This window comes from Leptodactylus fuscus, chromosome 2 (genome assembly GCF_031893055.1).
Source record: "Leptodactylus fuscus isolate aLepFus1 chromosome 2, aLepFus1.hap2, whole genome shotgun sequence".
Classification (NCBI taxonomy): domain Eukaryota; kingdom Metazoa; phylum Chordata; class Amphibia; order Anura; family Leptodactylidae; genus Leptodactylus; species Leptodactylus fuscus.
This window is the reverse complement of record NC_134266.1, coordinates 176,185,174-176,204,904: the sequence shown is the minus strand read 5'-3', so window position 1 is coordinate 176,204,904 and position 19,731 is coordinate 176,185,174. Positions and strand designations below refer to the sequence as shown.

The 19,731-nt window shown below is 39.6% G+C and overlaps 1 protein-coding gene across 5 annotated transcripts in view; it reads right to left on the bottom strand.

The window, feature by feature from the left end:
• Positions 1 to 19,731, bottom strand: part of TMEM131 (transmembrane protein 131) — a 121,498-nt gene that overhangs the window by 55,908 nt on the left and 45,859 nt on the right. For 4 of the 5 annotated variants that reach the window (XM_075265169.1, XM_075265170.1, XM_075265171.1 and 1 more), the window contains exon 4: positions 11,320 to 11,388. In XM_075265169.1, the coding sequence (XP_075121270.1) occupies positions 11,320 to 11,388 (69 nt within the window). Of the gene's footprint in view, positions 1 to 11,319; positions 11,389 to 15,531; positions 15,906 to 19,731 lie in introns of those variants that run through there. The other variant, XM_075265173.1, reaches the window with a different exon arrangement.

Sequence of the window (19,731 nt, the reverse complement as noted above, 5' to 3'; positions counted from 1 at the left end):
TCACTCACAACTCTCACAATAAATCACCTGGATCCTGCTGTCCATAATAATGCATTAAGTAGACGGAAAACCCCAGCTAGATGCCAGGTTTATGAGCTATTTAAGAAGTAGAACCTACTTCTATCTATTAACTCATTAATACTACTTGTAGCGGGGATTAATACATACAAGATAATGAAGAAAAAATATGGGGGTCACTAAATATTTCCAACTTCTACAAATAACTGAAGGAGAATTTTTAAAAAAAACTCACTAAAATCATATTCCTTTTTATGAGAGCAGAGAGAAGAGTCATTAGCACAGCAGCCTCTCTGCTCTCACACACACAGAATAACAGAAGGTGCACACAGACACTTCCAGGGTGCACCCAGAGGCTAATTAGCATATGAATAAAAACGGGCTCATTCAAAAACTACTGAAGCAATTTACATACTAAAGGTATGTGTGGAATAGCATTTCTAAAGGCTATGCAAGTATGTGCTTAGTTAAAAATGACTTTTTCCCAATGATAGAGCCCCTTTAAAAACAACAGACACCTGAAGGATCCAATTATAGTTAGCAGGGTCCTTCAGGCTCAGTGTGTGTCTGCTATTGTAGTTGTTGTGAACATAACATCACTACAAAAATACATACTTACTTGTCCCTTCTGCGCTGTTTTCCTCCCAGCATGGTCCAGTCTTGCTGGTCAGCTGTCTTCTTGCAGTGGAATTCCTTCCCAGCTGTGACATCCCGTATCCTTCTCTGAGGCTGCAAATGGGCCTCAACACAATGGACTGGCAGGACTGGACTGCGCCGGAAGGCATCAGAGTAGTAGGATTTATTTATTTTTTACACCCCTTTCATGCCTAATTAAAAAATGAAACTTTAGCCCCAACAACCCCTTAATGTCAACATATGTATGCTCGGCTGAACTGTAGTGAATGTAAATATGTTTACAGCAGTCAGGAATAATATTGAAGGTGTATGGGCACCAGATGGAATTTCTGTAACTTTTGAAGCTCATATAAAAGTAGATTTATAATGATAGATACAGTGCAGGAGTCAAATCCAACGTGAAGGACAGGTTTGACAACATTCTAGCTAATTATAAGTTGGCAAAGCCCAATGTTTATGCCCCAAACCTATTCAGACCAACTAATGAGAAATTTCCTAGTCAGTCAGTAACTTGTTATAAAGGTGTACATAGGGTATAAGGGTGCTATTATTATTAATGTTTATTTATATAGCACCATTATTCCATAGTGCTTTTCATTTCAGGGTTTACAATACTAACAGTGACCAACTAGTACAGTGGGGTAGAGGGCCCTGCCCGCAAGGGCTTACAACCTATGAACCTCTGCGTTTTACTTGCAAAGCTTGCATTCCCTTAAAGCCACACACGTTTTGCACTTTTGATTGGAGTAGAAAAAATAGCACATGCATTACCACAACAGAATCACTGTGTAGGGTCACCCACTGGACTCTTAAAGGGGTTTTCCCATGAAAAGCAGTATGCTCAGAATGAGCTGAGATATAAATGAATAAATGGCAACTCAAACTTCAGCTCCCGATGCTCTATTTTTAGTGTGTCAGGTTCCCTTTAAAGAATATACACTCACTGAAAAAAAAAAAAATAGTGAACCAAGTAGGATTTCTGCAAATCCCAGCATGCAGTTATGTCTCAGGCAGATAAGTAAATGATGGTGGTCAGATTAGACACTGGGCCTTATCAAAAGAGGTCTTACAAGTGCTTCACTATAGAAAGGCTCTCAGAGGATACCTTACCTTTGAGTAATGTACACCTTGGTAAGAGATCACAGACTGATCAACATGCCTCTATAACAAACTTGAAGACATTATGGCTAGTTGGCAAATTTTGTGAGAGGGCACATCATTGAACAGATTTGACAAACTGCTCGTGATCTAGGCGTTTTGTCCTTGATGTTAGGAGCTTTGGTTACATGAGGGCATTGCACACACAGCAAACAGGATAGAGACAGTCCCCAAGTACAGTAGAGAGGACCATTTGATCTGCCCACCAGTAGGAGCAGCTTAATGTGTTTCCTCATCCACCATCCAGAAACGGGTCACACCTTCATTACAGACCTCGTCTCTGCCACACTATTTCCAGGCGCTTAGCAGAAGGGAATTTAGTGTTTCAGTGTGATGCCTCTGACATCCAGCCACTGTTACCTTCATTTGTATTGGTGTTATGGACCGGAACAGTATAGTATTTAGCGACAAATCAAGGTTCTATTTTGTTTATCCCGACATTTGGATTTGAGCATGGAGACCTTGTGGTGAGCAATCCAGTGACACACTGCCCTAGCTGCTGTTATGATGAGCTGTACAGCCATTGCATATGACAGTCATCCCTAGTAGTGATACGAAGGGGCACAAACAGCTAAGCAATATGTGTAGGACATCATTCATCCACATGTGTTGCCTCTCATGGCAGAGCTTTTTTCATTAGGATAATGCTTGCCTACACATAGCAAGGGTGCGCCAGGAATGACTCCACCAAAATGCAAAATATCGCTGGTCTGCCACTTGCCAGACTTATTGCCAATCAAGCATTTATTGGACCAACTGCAATATCTGAGGGCAAAAAATAAATAAAATTGCCAGCGGGGAGAAAAAAAGCGAGGGTCTCCCACTGAAAAGATGACCATTAAGGATCTATTCACACAACAGTATTGTGGCAGAGAAATACAGTCAGCTTCATTTCTTGGTCAAGTGGGGCTCATCATAGCCGACGCTAGGTTCACACTAGTGTTCAGCTATCCGTTATTTACGTCTGCCTGGGGATGCAAAGAATTGAAACCTAATCCACTTAAAAAGCAGTTACAAACAGCCCCATACACTATAATGGGGTCTGCAGGGTTTTCACCCGAAAACATGGAGAGAAAAGTCCTGCTTGAAGAACTTTTCTCTCCACATTTTTCAAGCGGATTCAGGGCCGGAAAGCTAAACCGAGTTTGAACGCTGGTGTGAATCCAGCCTGAATTTCCAGTAACATACTGGAGGAGATTTATGAAGACTGGCATTACCAACACATTCTTCATAACCTCATCGCCCCATAAATGAGGCGCATCCTCTGCCAGGACACGTGCCTTCTTGGAAATGTAAGATGGTGCACATCTCCTGCATCATTTCAAAAAAATCTGAGAGGGCTGATGGGCTGCCCCTTTGCACAGAAAAGGAAACAAAAAAAAAAACAAAAAAAAAAAAAAAACAAAACCATTTTTGTGCAAAATATTCAAAAATTTTTATCCCTTGTACGCCAGAAAACTGTCATACAGAGCATAATAAACACGGCCAACTGATTTATGATGCTGTGCGCTTCAAAACTACTCCTGAACTGCTTTACTGACTTGCACTCATAGCTCAACTAAGTTCCTCAAACTAGCTTGTGTTATATATCAGAATAAGGCTACATAAACATCTCTGTTGGTCCCCCGTCACCACCCACACACACACACACACACACACACACACACACACATTTTTGGTTCAATTATAGATACCAAAAATAAAATCTGAAAAATAAATAAAGTTCTAGAGCTTTCAAATGCCAAAACACCAATGGTGCCCGTCACAACCTTCTGGCCATAAAGGGGTTTCCATTATGGTCTCCGACATTTTGCCGGACAGAATAGCATAGAATGCTTTACGTTTTGTTAAATATACATTCCACACTATTTCACAGTTTTTTATAGCAATTTAAAGAAAAGTTTGAGTCTGAAATATTACAGTTTTCGTTTTTGTCATTTACAGACGTTTTACACACAAACTCATTGCCGATCTGCATAAACAGTAACTGCAATTTAACCAGAAAAAGTCATAAAATAGACAAAAGGGGTTAAATGGAAGCTTAAAGGGGAGACATTCTCAGGATAGTCTATGCTTGTCTGAACAGAAAACAGGTTTATGTAAATATAATAACGGTATTTGACCACATTTCCCCCTAGAGAATGATCAGCTGTGCAGACAAGTCTGAGGGGAACTATATCTCTGGTCGCTGTGACAATTTAGATTTATGCTAAGCAAACGCAAAGAAAAAAATTCACACAGTCATCTGTGTATACGGCTACCACAAACTTACATAGGGGAAAAACAACGTAGTGCAGTATGCCTTAAAACACACTGAATATTCAGTTTGAGATTCCTTCCATCATGGGTACCATGCACAAAACAATGTTAACTGCATAGTAGCCATTTTTATTTTTGTTAAGCATTGTGGCCCGTGGCTATTACAGTGACATCAGTCAGGGGTAAACATTAGAGAATCACACACACACACACACACACACACACATAATACCTCTGACATATAACCCTAACATGATGTGAACTTTAACTTTGTGAGGTCCATTCTATAGAAACATCTTGCACATAACATCCTAACGGAGACCACATTTGTTATATGTCACATTTGTGTAGAGATCTCTTACTTGTATCAGGTTATAACAATGAGAACACAAAGCTCAATACACCTCAACAGAAACTCCATAAAGGATACAGTAGCATATATCACTTCATTATATGCCAAAGGTTAGAGAAGAGAAGACCATAATAATTCTCTACCTACAATGCTGTCTATGTACACAAAATAACGGCGCGCCGTAACCTTTGTGGACGCCACCATTTAAAAGGTGTCAATTCTAAACTCTAGCTGTGTGGCTCTGGGAACTACGTAGACTAAACCTCATGTAAATGGTAAAAGTAAAAACACAAAAAGGAATGCAGAGTCCCTATGGTTGGAACCATGCGGAGCTGTAGGTGCAGCATGTGCCTCCTTATAACACCCCATCCTCACTATGATTTATATGGAAATGCAGCTCTTTGTATGACACATGACTGTTTCATTGGTAGGCGCACTGACCATCCAATAGAGGAATATAGTGGTTAATTTTGGCTTACTGAAAAGGCAGTGTCCATAGCAATATGTTACAACAGGTTGACCAATATGAAGTAGTATGGCCACTTAAATTCACTGACCCACCAGAAAAAAAAATAGAGTAAAATCTCCGGCACTTGGAGGAGATTATTTTACAGTACATTCTGCAGCTAAGGCATTCTGGGTGTTCTAAGGAATAGACATGTATTACTTTACACATTTTTTAGGGTTTTCCAATCTGCATACAAAAAAAAAACAACACATAAGCATAAGGTGCTAAGGCATAAATACATGCATAAGGTGCTAAAGGATTCACCCTCTAGCAGTTACTAAACCTTTATATACTATTATACAAAAAATAACCTAGGACATGTGGTTGGGACTGTTTACTCAAAGTCTTGTCTGCCATCCAGGTACTTAGCACAATGAAACCCTTGTTCATCATTCAATGGATCACATGCACTGTCACATGCTGGAAAGTGCCAACACTAAGGCAGGTGAACCAATTGCAACCCCTTCTTCACACAACAGAAAATAAGGCTCTGTTCACATGTCATTTGGGATACAAACATGCTATACAATTTTTTTTGTCAGGTTTTTTTTTCTTAGAGGAATTGCTTAGTTTCACTGTAAAAATATACATTACATACATACCTAAAAAAAAAAAAAATAGTATGTTATCTAATAGGTATGTGCAAATATACATTATGCAAATATCTCCTATGTCTGCCTAGTGAAGGGGTTGTTTTTTTTCCGCGTTTCACTACCCAAATTCATAGAAATGATGCAAAGATATAGTATACAAAATGTTCAGAATATTTCTTACAACCCCAAGCTGAAAACTGTCAGATATATGAGGAAATTATGTAAAAAATAACAGCCAAAAGCATTACAATATGATGCACACCCAGAAGTCTGAAATATTAAATATTTCTGTTCACGAGGTCCCTTGGGGTATCAACCATGGTCAGATACCTGCTCATATAGTAGTAGATTTTATAGATCTCTCCATAGCCCAGTTTCTAGCGCTCTTACATGCAGAGGTGACAAATGATAAAATTATTTGAATTTGTCCAAAACAACTGTACTACATGCATAGACCTATTACTACATCTACTGGTACATATTAGAGATATGTATAAGATGTGGACTCTTATCTGGTCACTTGTGGCACTGTCTATACTGGCATCAGTACACATTTACAACATGGTTTGCTGCCGGTAAGCTACACAGAAACCCCTGAAGTTAGAATCTGGAGACACTACCGAATGGAGAACTTGGTGGCAATGGATAACTTGGGATAATTTTGAGGCTCTGGTATCACGCGAAGTCCCTACAGATTCAATATTGACTGCTTAGAGAAAATGTTCTTACATTCTGAATGTTACGCTAGGTTCACACCAGCATTCAGGTTTCCCAAGCTCACCCAAACAACAGAATTCCTATCCACCTAAAAAGCGGTTACCTGCAGAAAACCGAAATAAGCAGACAGAAAAACTTTTCTCTCCGCATATTTTAAGCGGAACGGGGAAAGGAGTCCCCGAACACTACTGTGAATCAACCCTAAGGGCCAACTCCCCCTTCCTCCTGTTATCTGTCCTCTGCCATATGATACACTATCAAAGTAACAAGACAGGCATCCATAGCCATTGTACTGATTTACTGTATGCCATACGTAAAAAGGTCATTAACTTTTCACACAATGCTTAATTCATAGATTACCCAATCCTGAACATGAGTAAATCACTTTCATTTGTCACTAGGGAAATCCTATTGTTTAAATCTGATGTTCCCTACCTGTCACTAAGTAACACATGTCCTTAGCAGCAGAGGCTGCTGAGACGGGAAAGAAAAAAAATAGGTGGGTGGGTCTGGCAGATGCTTCACAAGTATAATCTGTGCAAAGGCTCTTCTCTCCTCTCTGTCACTGACTGGTGACTCTTCACTGGACAGAATTAGGTACATTTATCAGTACAGAGACCTGTGTCTGTGATATCAGCTCTGCACAGAGCAGGGAAAAGACATGGAAATGAGTTAACTCTTTTGACTCAGGATAGTGAGAAGTTTGTGAAAAGATTATGCTTGTGTAGGACCGCAAGCATTACTTAGTATATACAATGTATGTATAAGACCTGCCCAGACAGTGCCATAATTAGCATGAAAATATATATTACATGGACAATTATATGTAGCTTTGTGCCCACTCCTGAGCCTCATCGGAAATGTGGCTCAGTAAACTAATGACAGAGGCCCACACTAAGTACCCACTGCCTTACATTGAGTGAATTGCAGATCAAAGTACAAGCAAAATGGGAAGAATATCCCCAGGAAAAAAAAAATACACTTTTGAAGGGTCAGTCTTCAACAATACCAACACTTATACTTTATGTCTTGCATCCTTGTTAAAAAAATCAATAAATAATTTTGCCATAACGATATGACCCTCTTGCTTGTACCCTTTTTACTATGTGATAACACAGCTATATCTAAAAATATAACAAACCAACAATCCTACTAATATTATAAATGTGAAAGTTTGTGTGTTTGGATGTTTGTTAGTCAATCGCGCAAAAACGGCTGAATAGATTTGAATGAAATTTGGCAAATAGATAGATTGTAACCTCGATTAACACATAGGCTACTTTTTATCACAGTAAATGACATGGCTTCATGACTGTTATGAATTTATGTTCACATACTAGATTACACTGCTCTTATCTCTACTTCTGGGCTGTTATCTCTCTGTATAAACACACACTAACCCTCAGTGCTTTGTGTTCAGGTATTTGCATATTATCTGATCTGCTTCAGGCACTGCTGACAAACTGACATGGGTAAACACCTTTAATCCAAATTGGCAGTTTCCCAATTTTCAACCTGCCTGGAAAAATCAAATCTAATTTGTCGCAAACAACGAGAGCTATGAAGAAAGCCAGAAGTCAGAGAGTTCCCCTCAAGCGGAGCTGAGGGAGATCATCGACGCCAACAACACACTCATTATATGGTGTCCAAGCGAGCTGCTGATACCCCGGAACAATCATGGGCCCAGCTCAAGGAATGAGTTCAGCGGCAGGCCAGCTTGACAGCTGCCAAAACGCTGCAGCAGGCGGATCATAAATGCCAACAACACGCTCAATATATGACGTTCCAGCAAGGTGCTGAGATGCCAGAACAATCACAGGCACAGTGCAAGAAACAAGTTCAGCGGCAGGCCAGCTCGAGAGCTGCCAAAATGCCGGAGCATGCAGATCATCAATGCCAACAACATGCTCATTATATGGCGTCCCAGCAAGTTGATGAGATACCGGAACAATCACGGACACAGCGTGAGGAACAAGGTCAGCGGAAGGGCAGCTTGCGAGCTGCCAAAATGCCGAAGCAGGCAAACCATCGACGGCAGCAATTTGCTGAATATAGGCGGATCATCAACACCAACAACCCGCAGACAAAGTCACGGGCAGAAGCTAGTAACTACATATAAAGCTCCCTTGCACCAAGAAAAGAACTTCTTACCATTTAGCTTCACATACTACTGAGAAGTACAGTAACGTCATGCAATATCTATTTTTTTAAGCACAGGTTCACCAACAGCATAAACAAGTTCTGCTACATTTCATTGGGCTACTGAGATGAACTGCCAGGTGGAATGTGTACAAAATGAGACATAAAAGTAATAAAGTACTTAAACAGCAACAACCATCACAAACTTATTGGCAGAGATCTGAAAAAGACCCACAAAAATTCTGTTATTTTATTGCTTATTACACAAACCAAAAACAAGCCTACACGTCTAGAAGCTTTTACATTACTAGATCCCTGTCAGATGGAAAGTCTAAGAACTACTAAGCATTCTGGAACTCCAACACATGCAGAACTTTAGATCAGCACAAAAACAAGGACTATCCAGCAACTGTGGCTGCAACTCCCATCGCATGACTAAAGATTGCCAGGCTGCATAGTAACTCCTTCACTAATGTTAGTGAATGGAGTTACATTGCGACCCTTAGGGCCCGTGCAAACGGAGTTTACGCGAGCGCATTTTAGTATAATACACGTGTATAGAACGCACGTGTTAAAACAACACTCCCATCGACTTCAATGACATTTTTTTACACATGTAAAAAAAACGCGGCGCATTTTTTGGTGCTTTTTTTTTTGTTACACGTGTAAAAGTTTTTATTGAAGTCAATGGGAATGTTATTTTAACACGTGTATTATGCTAAAATGCACTCGCGTAAACTCTGTGTGCACGGTCCCTTAGTGAGACACAATCACATTTTCTAGTCAAGAAAAAGTCAAGCAATTCGACTTGAAGTTGGCAGTCACAATTTGACTCCAGTGACTAATATTAGTGAAGGAGTTGCAGGGTGAGCTAGCAATTTTAAGTCACACAACAAAAGCCACAGCAAATGAGACTACGTAGCCCTAGCCTACAGCTAGCCATACACAAGAGATGGCTATTGTATCAGACTCCATCATAGATCTGGCCAGCTTGGGTAAGTTTTCAAATTATTTCAGTAAGGAGGGGAGAATAAAGTGCAGCTAGCAGCTTATTAATGTTTTAATAAGAAGAAATCTTAAAGAGTTCCCTGTGAATGGGAACATCCAGTAGCTTACATGTATTTTAATATTTTTTATTTATGTTTTTTAATATAAATCAATGGTACAGTGTGTACACATGGAGAACAACAATATAATATATATTATAATAATAATAATAACAACATAATATGACTTCTGTCCATCTGTAGTTTGCATTCCTCTCTGAGCTGGTGGGTGAAGACTAGCTGCCATACACTGCACACAGTGAGGAAAATCTGCCTCATGAGACATCACACACAAACAGGAAAAATACTAATGTCACAGATGCCCTTTTAAACAGTCTTTTTTCAAAACTAATGCGCAAATTTACCAATACTGTGTAAAAGTTACAGTGCGATCTTGGACGGTGCCAGATTTATCAAACTGCCTTAAGCCGGGGCCCCATGGGATATAAATGCCGTGATTCCGCCGTGAAGAACCAGAATGCGTTGCCACCACAGTTTTTCTTGCAGTGCTTAGCAGAAAATTCCGCTAGTGGAAAAAAAAGCTAGTGGCACCCATTGAAGTCAATGGGAGGCTTTTTTTTCAGCCCTGAAAATTCAGCGCTAAATAAAGCGCCATTTTCCTCTGTGTGAATGGACTCTAAGAGCTCGCTACACCTTGCCTGGTCCTACCTGACACCACTCACATGAAAGAGAGTCTAGTTAGAATATCAGACGCCACAACCAAATGTGCCGATTGCTCCAGACAGGTGGAGACTAGGAACAAAAAACACAACAATAACTCCAACTGCGATGGAACCAATGAAGCTTATTCAAGGAATGAAAAATAGCTGAGTTGCTGAGGGGGGGCGGGGGGGGGGGGGGGTGAAAGATCCTCAAATTCTTGATTTTATCTTTATTTTCTGATCAGAGATGTGTGGCTCGCTAAGTGTAGCAAAGCTCTTTGGTCCCAAGCTCTGCAAAGTTACTGACAAGCAAAATCTAATGAAGTATCAGAAGATACGCAAGATTCATTTACTTAGCTGGGAGCTGCCAAAAAACAAACAAACAAACAAAAAAAAACACTATTGTTTGATAACAGTACTGAATAATGAAAGCATGTACTGCCTTGCATTGATAAAAGTAATAAAATAACTTACAGTATAAAGCTACACAAAGGAATATTTGTATGAGAGATTATATATATATATATATATATATATATATATATATTATAATATCTCTCTATCTATCTATACACACACATACATATCTATCTACAAAACTACATACAATTGTGCCAATACCAACGTGCATTGCAGGGGAGTATGTAATCGTAAATCCTAGAACAATACATAGGCATGGTTGTTTATGATCCTCCCCCATACTCCAGCATATACTAGTGTGTGACAGAACACTTATCAGTTGGCATGTTGGGGGCTGCAGTATGCGAAGCTGCATGTGTATGGTTATCTGTGCAGAAAGTGCTGCTCAGAGCTTTGCTTTGTCGACCTCTTTTAGCTTTATCAGCTTAAACACAGGGCAAAAAAGGGTGAAAAAAAGAAAAAAAACACAACTGGGCATAATGACTTGAACATAAGTCACGTACTTTAAAGAATATGGTCCCTTATCCAAATACTAGAATATAACTTATAAAATGGCCACAATAAACATCTGGATTATTCAGAAAGAAAAAATAAAAAGTATTTTATATGTCTCCATAAAACCACAAAGTGATGTAACATTGTGCAAGGCAGCTCAGCTAGAACACAGCGATAAAATAGACATTTCTGTCATCATAAGACCAACTTTCTTGTTGAGTGTTTAGTTGCTTGAAAGGCAATAGAAAAAACCTGTTAAATACAGTACAGAGAAAAGCAAGCAGAGATAACATTAGCAAGAGGAACATGTACTTACTGTTCATGGAAATCCAACATTGGGGGCTCAAACCGTATTGGCCTACAGTTCCCTCTGTGTAAGGACACACTATGAAAAAAGAGAAAATCCAGTAAAAACAGGCACAATGGAAAGCCCATGTTGTCAGCCGTAAGAAGACCGGTGTACTTGCAAGTTCGTCTTACTAAGAAGTGCCCAAAGGACTGCACTAGGTAGAGCTCAAGAAGGGGGAACTTGACAAACTAGTTTGGTTACAGTAAAAGAAATGCTACAGCTCCTGCACCAAACCACTTGGTAACCCTGTTTATAGAAACCACAATGTCCTGGCTTCTTGTCACTTTTGTGTCTATTCATTGTATTCATGGGACGTCCTCCTGACAAATACACTGCTCAGACAGTAAACACAGAGATATTTTGTATGACAAAGGTAGGCAGTCATAAAAGAGGAAAACTACCGTACAAATGTGAAAATGAGCTAAGTGGGAGAACTAATATCACAAATATAGTAGATAAAGCATTACAATCCAGTCATATAACTGTCAAAGGTATACAAGACAGCAAAGCATGGAGAGTTACTACCATAAAGGTACCATTCAATACTATGAATTAAGTATACTGTGTAGTCAGTCGTGGCTACTCTCACCTTATATACCGGAAACCATCTTAATAGGGGCTCACTGTCCCGTTATTTAATGGTCATTATCTTATCCATCAGCTGGATGAGAGCAACGGACATTAAATGACAGATGCAGATATACTGTATACTATATATACTCGAGTATAAGCTGACATTTTCAGCACATTTTTCATGCTGAAAAAGCACTCCTCGGCTTATACACGAGTCAGGGTCCACGGAGCACAGAAAACTGGAAGGGGGAGGTCCTTTAGTGCTACTGCTCTGTGATTGGCTTGTCATGAGGTCACGTGGCTGATGTCATCAAAGGTCCTGTAGCCACTGGTAAGTAACATCTGCAGATAAGGTTGAGTCTAAATCCTAGTAGCTCCGCCCACACCAGATTCCGATCACATGGTCATGATGTCATCAGAGGTTCTTTAGCACACTAGGATTTAGCATCTACCCTGCAGATGAGTGGCCAGGATTCATTGTGTCTTATGGAAGAGGTCTGTTGTATGGAGAAGAGGAAGCTACAGTAAAGTGACACACACACTTAATTTAGTTTCAGTAACTCCATGTGCCTCACATTAATAACAGTTAACCCCATCATGTCCATCATTTTAACCCCTTTGTGCCCCATATAAGGGTTACTAATATGTGAGACAAGAGGGTACTAATGAAGGACCTTAATTATGAAGATACCTAATTATTACCTCCATATGTCCCACATATCAGTAACTCTTATGTGAGGCACACAGGGGGTTAATGTGAGGGACATGATGGGGTTAACTGCTATTACTATGATCCCCATGGAGTTACTAAGCTGCAATGCACATGACCAGACTTTATCTGCAATGGTGGATTTTCCCCCCTCGGCTTATACTCGAGTCAATAAGTTTTTCCAGTTTTTTGTGGTAAAATTAGGGGTCTCGGCTTATATTCAGGTCGGCTTATACTCGAGTATATATGGTATATTGCCAAAAACCTTGAATTTAATTCGGTCCCATTGCCACAAGTATATAAAATATTTCGGGCTATTCAAGCAGTCTGCTTTTACAAACATTTGTGAAAGAATGACATGTTCTAAAGAACTGAATACCAGTGTAGTATCGTAATAGGATGACACCCATGCAAAAAAAAAAAAAATTTCTTCCCTCCTAGGTGTCAACTAAGTGGCCTTATTGAAAAACAAAGCATTTAGGAACCACAGCAACTCAGCCACTAAGGAGCAGATGATACAAAGTTACTAACAGTATATTAGTATATTCAGCAGTGTCTGAAATGTAGACACACTAAACATTCATGGTCACCTATAAGTGCAATAGGACAAGACAAGTTTCTCTGTACTGAGAGAGGTAGTTTAAGGGCTCGCTCACACGGAGTAAACGCGCCGCGCATTGTGGCGCGTTTACGGCACATTTTTTTTACGGTGTGCGATTACGCCGCGTTAACTCCGTGTGAACGAGCCCTTACAGAGAAACCCCACTGATCTTTAGTAACTTATTTGCTGCACTGGAACAAAAGACATAACAGCAAGAATTCTTTGAGACCATTGCTATACATTTGTCAGTAATGTCCCTAGACAGGGACTGGGGTATTGCAATGAGCAAAGGATGCTCAAAGAACACTCAAAAATTTGTGCCATTCCGTTCCCCTCTCTGAATAAAAAACGCAGAGAAAAAAGCGCTGCAAGCAGCACTTTCCGCATTTTTCATGCAGAAACCACACGGCCCCCATTATAGTCTATGAAATCCATGGGTTTCCTAAGGTAACCGCTTTTTTTTTATGAGGATTAGGTTTCCGTTTGGGGGAAGCGGACTCTCCGAACAGAAACCCATGCATGGATGTGAACCGGGCCTTAGTAAATTCCTGTATTTCTGAAATTCATTGAAAAGCTTGCTTTTGTTTAGCATGGGAAAGCTGGCACTAGTAAAGCAGGCCTGGACATCTTTTCAAGGTCTAGCACTAAAACACTAAAAAAAAAAAAAAAAAAAAAAAAAAAAAGAGACCAGGCCATGAAATTTTGGAACAATTTTACTCAGAACCCTATGTTGTGTTTTCCCTCTGTTACTCCTATAAGAAATGTGTAATAAACGGAGCACTAGATGGCCATGCTTACTTTCCCAACCACTTTTCAGAATGGATTGCTGCATTTTGCGACTTTCTGACTCCAGAATTCACTCTATTATTCCTAGCTGGATACATAGAATGAAATAATATGTGAATTCTCACACGTGTGGGCACAGGTGTCGCCCTATTAGATGATAACTAGTAAACACAGTATCACATTACATAATGGCTTCCAGTAATTGATGTACCGGTGAGGCTAGGCACCGCCATCTAATTAGTAACTAAATGTTTCATGAGACTTGTTTCGTACAAATCGTGGCCGGGTTTTTGTTTGGCGCGTGCTTTTAGGTTCCATTACGCCCTTATTCATGAAATCTATTTGTACCTTTACACTGGTAACAGCTACTTTGTTTCACAGAAAGCCCAGGGTGTGATCTCAGCAATTCTATGGCCTCAGCACTAAATTATCTTTCAATGGTCTTATAAGTCACACAAGCAAGTTAGCAAGAAGAAAGCTGATAAGCTTGGCAAGGAGGATACATGTGGGCAGAAGTTGCCGGACAATCTTAGCTTGGTTCCTGCTGCACAAACTAGTGAAAGACTCCTCACCGTGTATGAATATACGGCATTGTCAAACACAGACAGTGTATGCATTATTGCAGGCCTGTCAATATGACAGATTGCCCAACTGCTAACCTCTCACTTTTCACAGCTCCAAGAACTAGCAAATGGGTTATCAGAATAGAGAAAGTATGTACAGAATACAAAGAATTGGCAAAATTAACATTGTACACTGCTAGATTTTACAATATCAGGAATATTAAGGGTGTTGCTATATGTGGGTAGATTGCTTTGCAGAAAACCAGAATGAAAATCAGTTCCATTAATCTTAATAGGGCTTGCAGAAGAAGCGTATAAAGATGAATGGAGAAATTTTTCAGTCACATGTAAAAATTTGATGCTGATTTGGGAGAGGATTCCACCTAGATTCTGCCTTCTACTGTTTTCAATGGGATGCAGGGGTCACAGCAGGACATTGAAAAATAAGCATCCTGCTCCATCTTGCCCTGTATCGGCATTCCTCTTCATTTTCCCTAAAAGGTGCCCTTCTAGGTGAAAGGCTTCAACTGACTCCTGACCCACTCTCTCTAGGTCATGTCTAACCCCAAGATCTAATAGGTAATGCATATTTCCACCAAAGAAAAAGCTAGCTATAATAGTCGAACTGTTAAGACAGATTTCCAGAAGCCGCCTGAACACACTACATTTATCACAGGGGTTCATGTTTATACTATATATTAAATGGCGCAGTTTACACCAAGAAATTGAGAACTGTAGCTCTTTGAATTATTACGGTGCAGCGTAAGCCATTGCCATTCCCCGATAACAAAAATCCTTTTCACAAAGCCACGGCCCTCATCTGACATCGTAGAAAGTGCCTACAACAATCAATACGTGAAGTGTAGGGCATGTATTTATTCACAAATTGTACCAGAATTCTTGCAAATTTTCATCAGTAATCTGCCCCAGTACGCGCAGCAACCTACCTGTCTCAAATGATTTAGGTGGACAGGCGGAAGGGAAGTGAAACCGAAGCTTGGCATCATGTAAGCCTGGCCATTATTAATGGGTTTAGGTGGAGACCCGTCACTAATCAGAATATGCATCTGCCAATATTAACACTCCTGAAGCTAGTGTGGCTCTGTATACTCTGCAGACATTACAGACTGGATAAGAAAATAACTGTTAATGTCTTATGACCTAAAGTCAACAAACAGAATCTCCTGGTAAACTGCATGAGCTTAAGTTTCTTGGAGCATATACAAGCTGCAGCCAAGAGGAGTATGTTTGCACAAGGGTTGTAGAGCAGAGAACCGGATTAAGTTTCCATATTATATTAGGTAATGATCATATGACAATTGTACACAAGCCAGGTAGGAGGTCTGAAGGATCTCCACCTGTGCCTGCATGTCATACTAAGATTCCTACAGCAGCTTGATACAGAGAGCAACTCAGAAATCTCAGCGAGTGCCTCTAAAGTATAGCCATACCCTGCAATATCTCTCCTCTGAGCCCGCTACCCAAGCTACTAATATATACTTCTATACATAGGGACTTTGACATGTTTAAAGAGTCAGGCACTAAAATCTTGTCCTTGGCTACTTTTCTGCTCCGGTCCATAAGGGCAGAGGTGTGATTTCTGACTCCCACAAGAAGCATGACGTGGACTGATCCTCTGTACAACCTTACAGCCCGAAACATGTATGGTTATTCATCGGCTTTGGATCATTTCGTATTCAGTTTAATACATCAGTATTTTAAGATCCTCAGGATTATAGGAACATATTGTGCCTGGGTGAGAGGTGCAATTATATTAATATAGATTTTAATAACAGATTTACGGTTCAAGTGTCATCTAGCACAGAATTACTTCATGCCTCTGATCACAAGGATGATGAAAGCTTTGTCTCGAAACTCCTCTTGGCTGGACCCATCAACCATAACATTAAAACCACCTGCCTAGTTTTCCATATGCTGCCAAAACAGCCTTGACTTTTCAAGGCATGGTCTCCAAAAGACCTCTGAAGTGGTATCTACAACCAATTCAGAAGCCGATCCTTTAAAGGGAATATGTTGCCAGGAAAATCTACTGCTTCAATCGTATTTTTATGTTAAACATATAAGAATTTTTGGGGAGGATTTTAAATTTTCCAGTTTTTTTTTTTTTTTTTTAGCTACAGTATATACTCGAGTATAAGCTGACCCGAATATAAGCCGAGGCCCCCAATTTTACCACAAAAAACTGAGAAATCTTATTGACTCGAGTATAAGCCTAGGAGGGAAAATGCAGCAGCTACTGGAAAATTTCAAAAATTATAATGGTCGGAGTTTTTGGGTGAAGTAGTTGTTGGGTGCTGGGAAAGGGGAGGGGGTGTTTTGGTTGTCTGTCTGCCCCTTCCCTGAGCTTGAGGACTGTTTTTTTTTTCCCCCACTTGGAATTCAGTCTGGCTGAATATAGGATATCTGTAGTGCTCCTATTAACCCCTTCCTGACGGAACAGGAGCACTGCAGATACCCTATATTCAGTAGACCGGACACTTTCAGACACAGGGATACCTAATGTGTATGCGTTTCACAGTAATTTTCTAGTTTTATATGTATTCTAGGAAAAGGAGGGATTTAGAACTTTTATTTTAATTTTTAAAGTTTTTTTTCCCACTATTTTGTGGGAGATTCTATACATTACTATTGTGGCTGGTCATATAAATATGTTCTAGACATGTTTAAAGACCTATGCAAAGGTAGTTGAACTGTTACCAACTATTGTCAATGGTGAATCTTGTCTGCCACTAGTGTTATAAAGGCCTATTCTCACATCCACTTTTAGTAGAACATAAACCTAAGCATTTTTAGATCATGAGCTGTCCATGGTTGATCTGTTTTTCATATCCATTATCTAAATGCGGATGTGTGAATGGGCCCTAACGGAAATGTTACCTCTCTTGTATGCCTAACACAAAGAATAGGAAGTGGCAGACTGAGGTCAAAAGGTGTTGGTGAAAAACTAAATTTTTTGTATGCAGGAAGTTAAATTAAAAAAAAAAAAAAAAAAGAAGTAGAAAACTTAAAAATGTAATTAAATGTCTTAAATGACACGTTCCCTTTAACTGTCCAAGTGCAACTGAAACATTGTTTTAAAGCTGGCTATACAGGAGGAGAAAAGCAGAGTCAGCTGATATTAAAGGTTTGGGTAACTCTTGTTTGTGGGAGTTAGAAAGATTTTGATATTTCTATACTTTTCTTCCAAGGTGGCAACGGGTTAAATGGTAGCCAACTCCCCTCTCTACACTGAAATAAACTTGCACACTTGGTCAAGCCAAAATTCATATTGATAATTGAGTCTGGAAACCACCATTAAATATGTAAAAGTTGGTATTCTCTAAGCGGTTCACCTTCAAAAATTCCAAAAAGAGAAGGATAAATATGGTGCCTTGCTCAATGGAGGTCCTAGAACAGCGTAAATGACTACAGTACTTTACACTGGAAAGAGAAAAGTTATGATGATGCCACCATTAAAGAGGCCATAAGGACAATCTTTTGACCACTGACAGAAGAATGGGGACTGTGGATGGGTTACCCAGCACAGGACAAGCCTTTTGAGTCGGAAAATACACCAGCGTCTTAACCCATCGAATGCAGTGATCAATCAGGGGCAAGATCACGGCCACCAGCCACCTACAATCAGTAGGCCTCTTGCTGGAAAGGGGGAGGAGGAGGGGGGGGGGGGAGAAAAAAGTAAAAATAAATGTATAAAAAAAAAATACATGAATTTGCTGAATACTGTTAAAAAATATGATTTAATGTGCAAATTAATGTATTTTTGTCACCTTGCTTGCCCCAAAAAAATAGCAATAAAAAGTGAGTAAAAAACAAAAATTCGTACCATTAAAAATTAAATCTTTCCCCGAAAATAAAGCGGTCTTACATAACTCCATCAACTAAGGCTGGATTTACATCAGCGTTTGAACACCACTTGGAGATTCAGTCCCCGAATCCGCTTGAAAGATGTGGAGAAAAAAGCCCTGAAGCAAGATTTTTCTCTCTGCATTTTTGGCAGAAACCCAGCAGACCCCATTACAGTCTATAATCTACTGGGTAAACACTTTTTAACCCCTTAGAGACACAGCCCAAAAGTGACTTAAGGACCAGGCCTCTTTTTTTCAAATCTGACATGTGTCACTTTAAATGGCGATAACTTTGAGACGCTTTAACTTACACAAGTGATTCTGAGATTGTTTTTTCGTAACACATTGTACTTCATGTCAGTAGTAAATTTTCGTTGATATGTTTTGTCTTTAATTATGAAAAAAATAGGAAATTTGGTGAAAATTTTGAAAAAAATGCAGTTTTCAAACTTTGAAATTGCAAGCCTTTCAAATAGAAAGTCATACTACCCAAATTTTTTCATAAATATAATTAACCATGTCTCTGATTTATGTAGCAATCAAATTTTAAGCACCCTTTCATTTTTTTCAGATATTATAAGGCTTACAAGTCAAGCAGTAATTTTCCAAATTTTCAAGAAAATTTCCAAAACACATTTTTCAAGGGACCAGTTCAGTTCTGAAGGGAACTTGAAAGGCCTCTCTAATAAAACCCCCCAAAAGTCACCCCATTCTAAAAACTGCACTCCTGAAAGAATCTAAAACAGCAGTTAGAAAGTTTCTTAACCCTTTCAGCATTTCACAACAATTAAAACAAAATGGAGGTCAAATTTACATTTTTCAATTTCTGTCACTAATATATTCATTTAGCCCTAGAATTTACACATTTACTAAGGTTTAAAGGAGAAACTGCACCCCACATTTTATTACACAATTTCTCCCGAACACGACAATACCCCATATGTGCTGGTACCCTAATGTACGGGCACACGGTCGCTCTCAGACCGGATGGAGCACTAATTGGATTTTGTAGGCCAGATTTTGCTACAATATTTTTCAGGCGCCATGCCCCGATTGCAAAGCCCCCAAGGTGCCAAAACAGTGGAAAACCCCAAAATGTCACCCCATTTTGGAAACTATACCCCTCAAGGAATTTATCAAGGGGTTTAGTGAGCCCTTTGACCCTACAGGAGTGTAACAGAATTGGCCCAACAAAAGGAAAAGTGACATTTTTTGCTATAAAATGTAGCTTTAACCCCAAATTATGCATTTCCACAAGGGGTTAAAAAAGAAAATGCACCC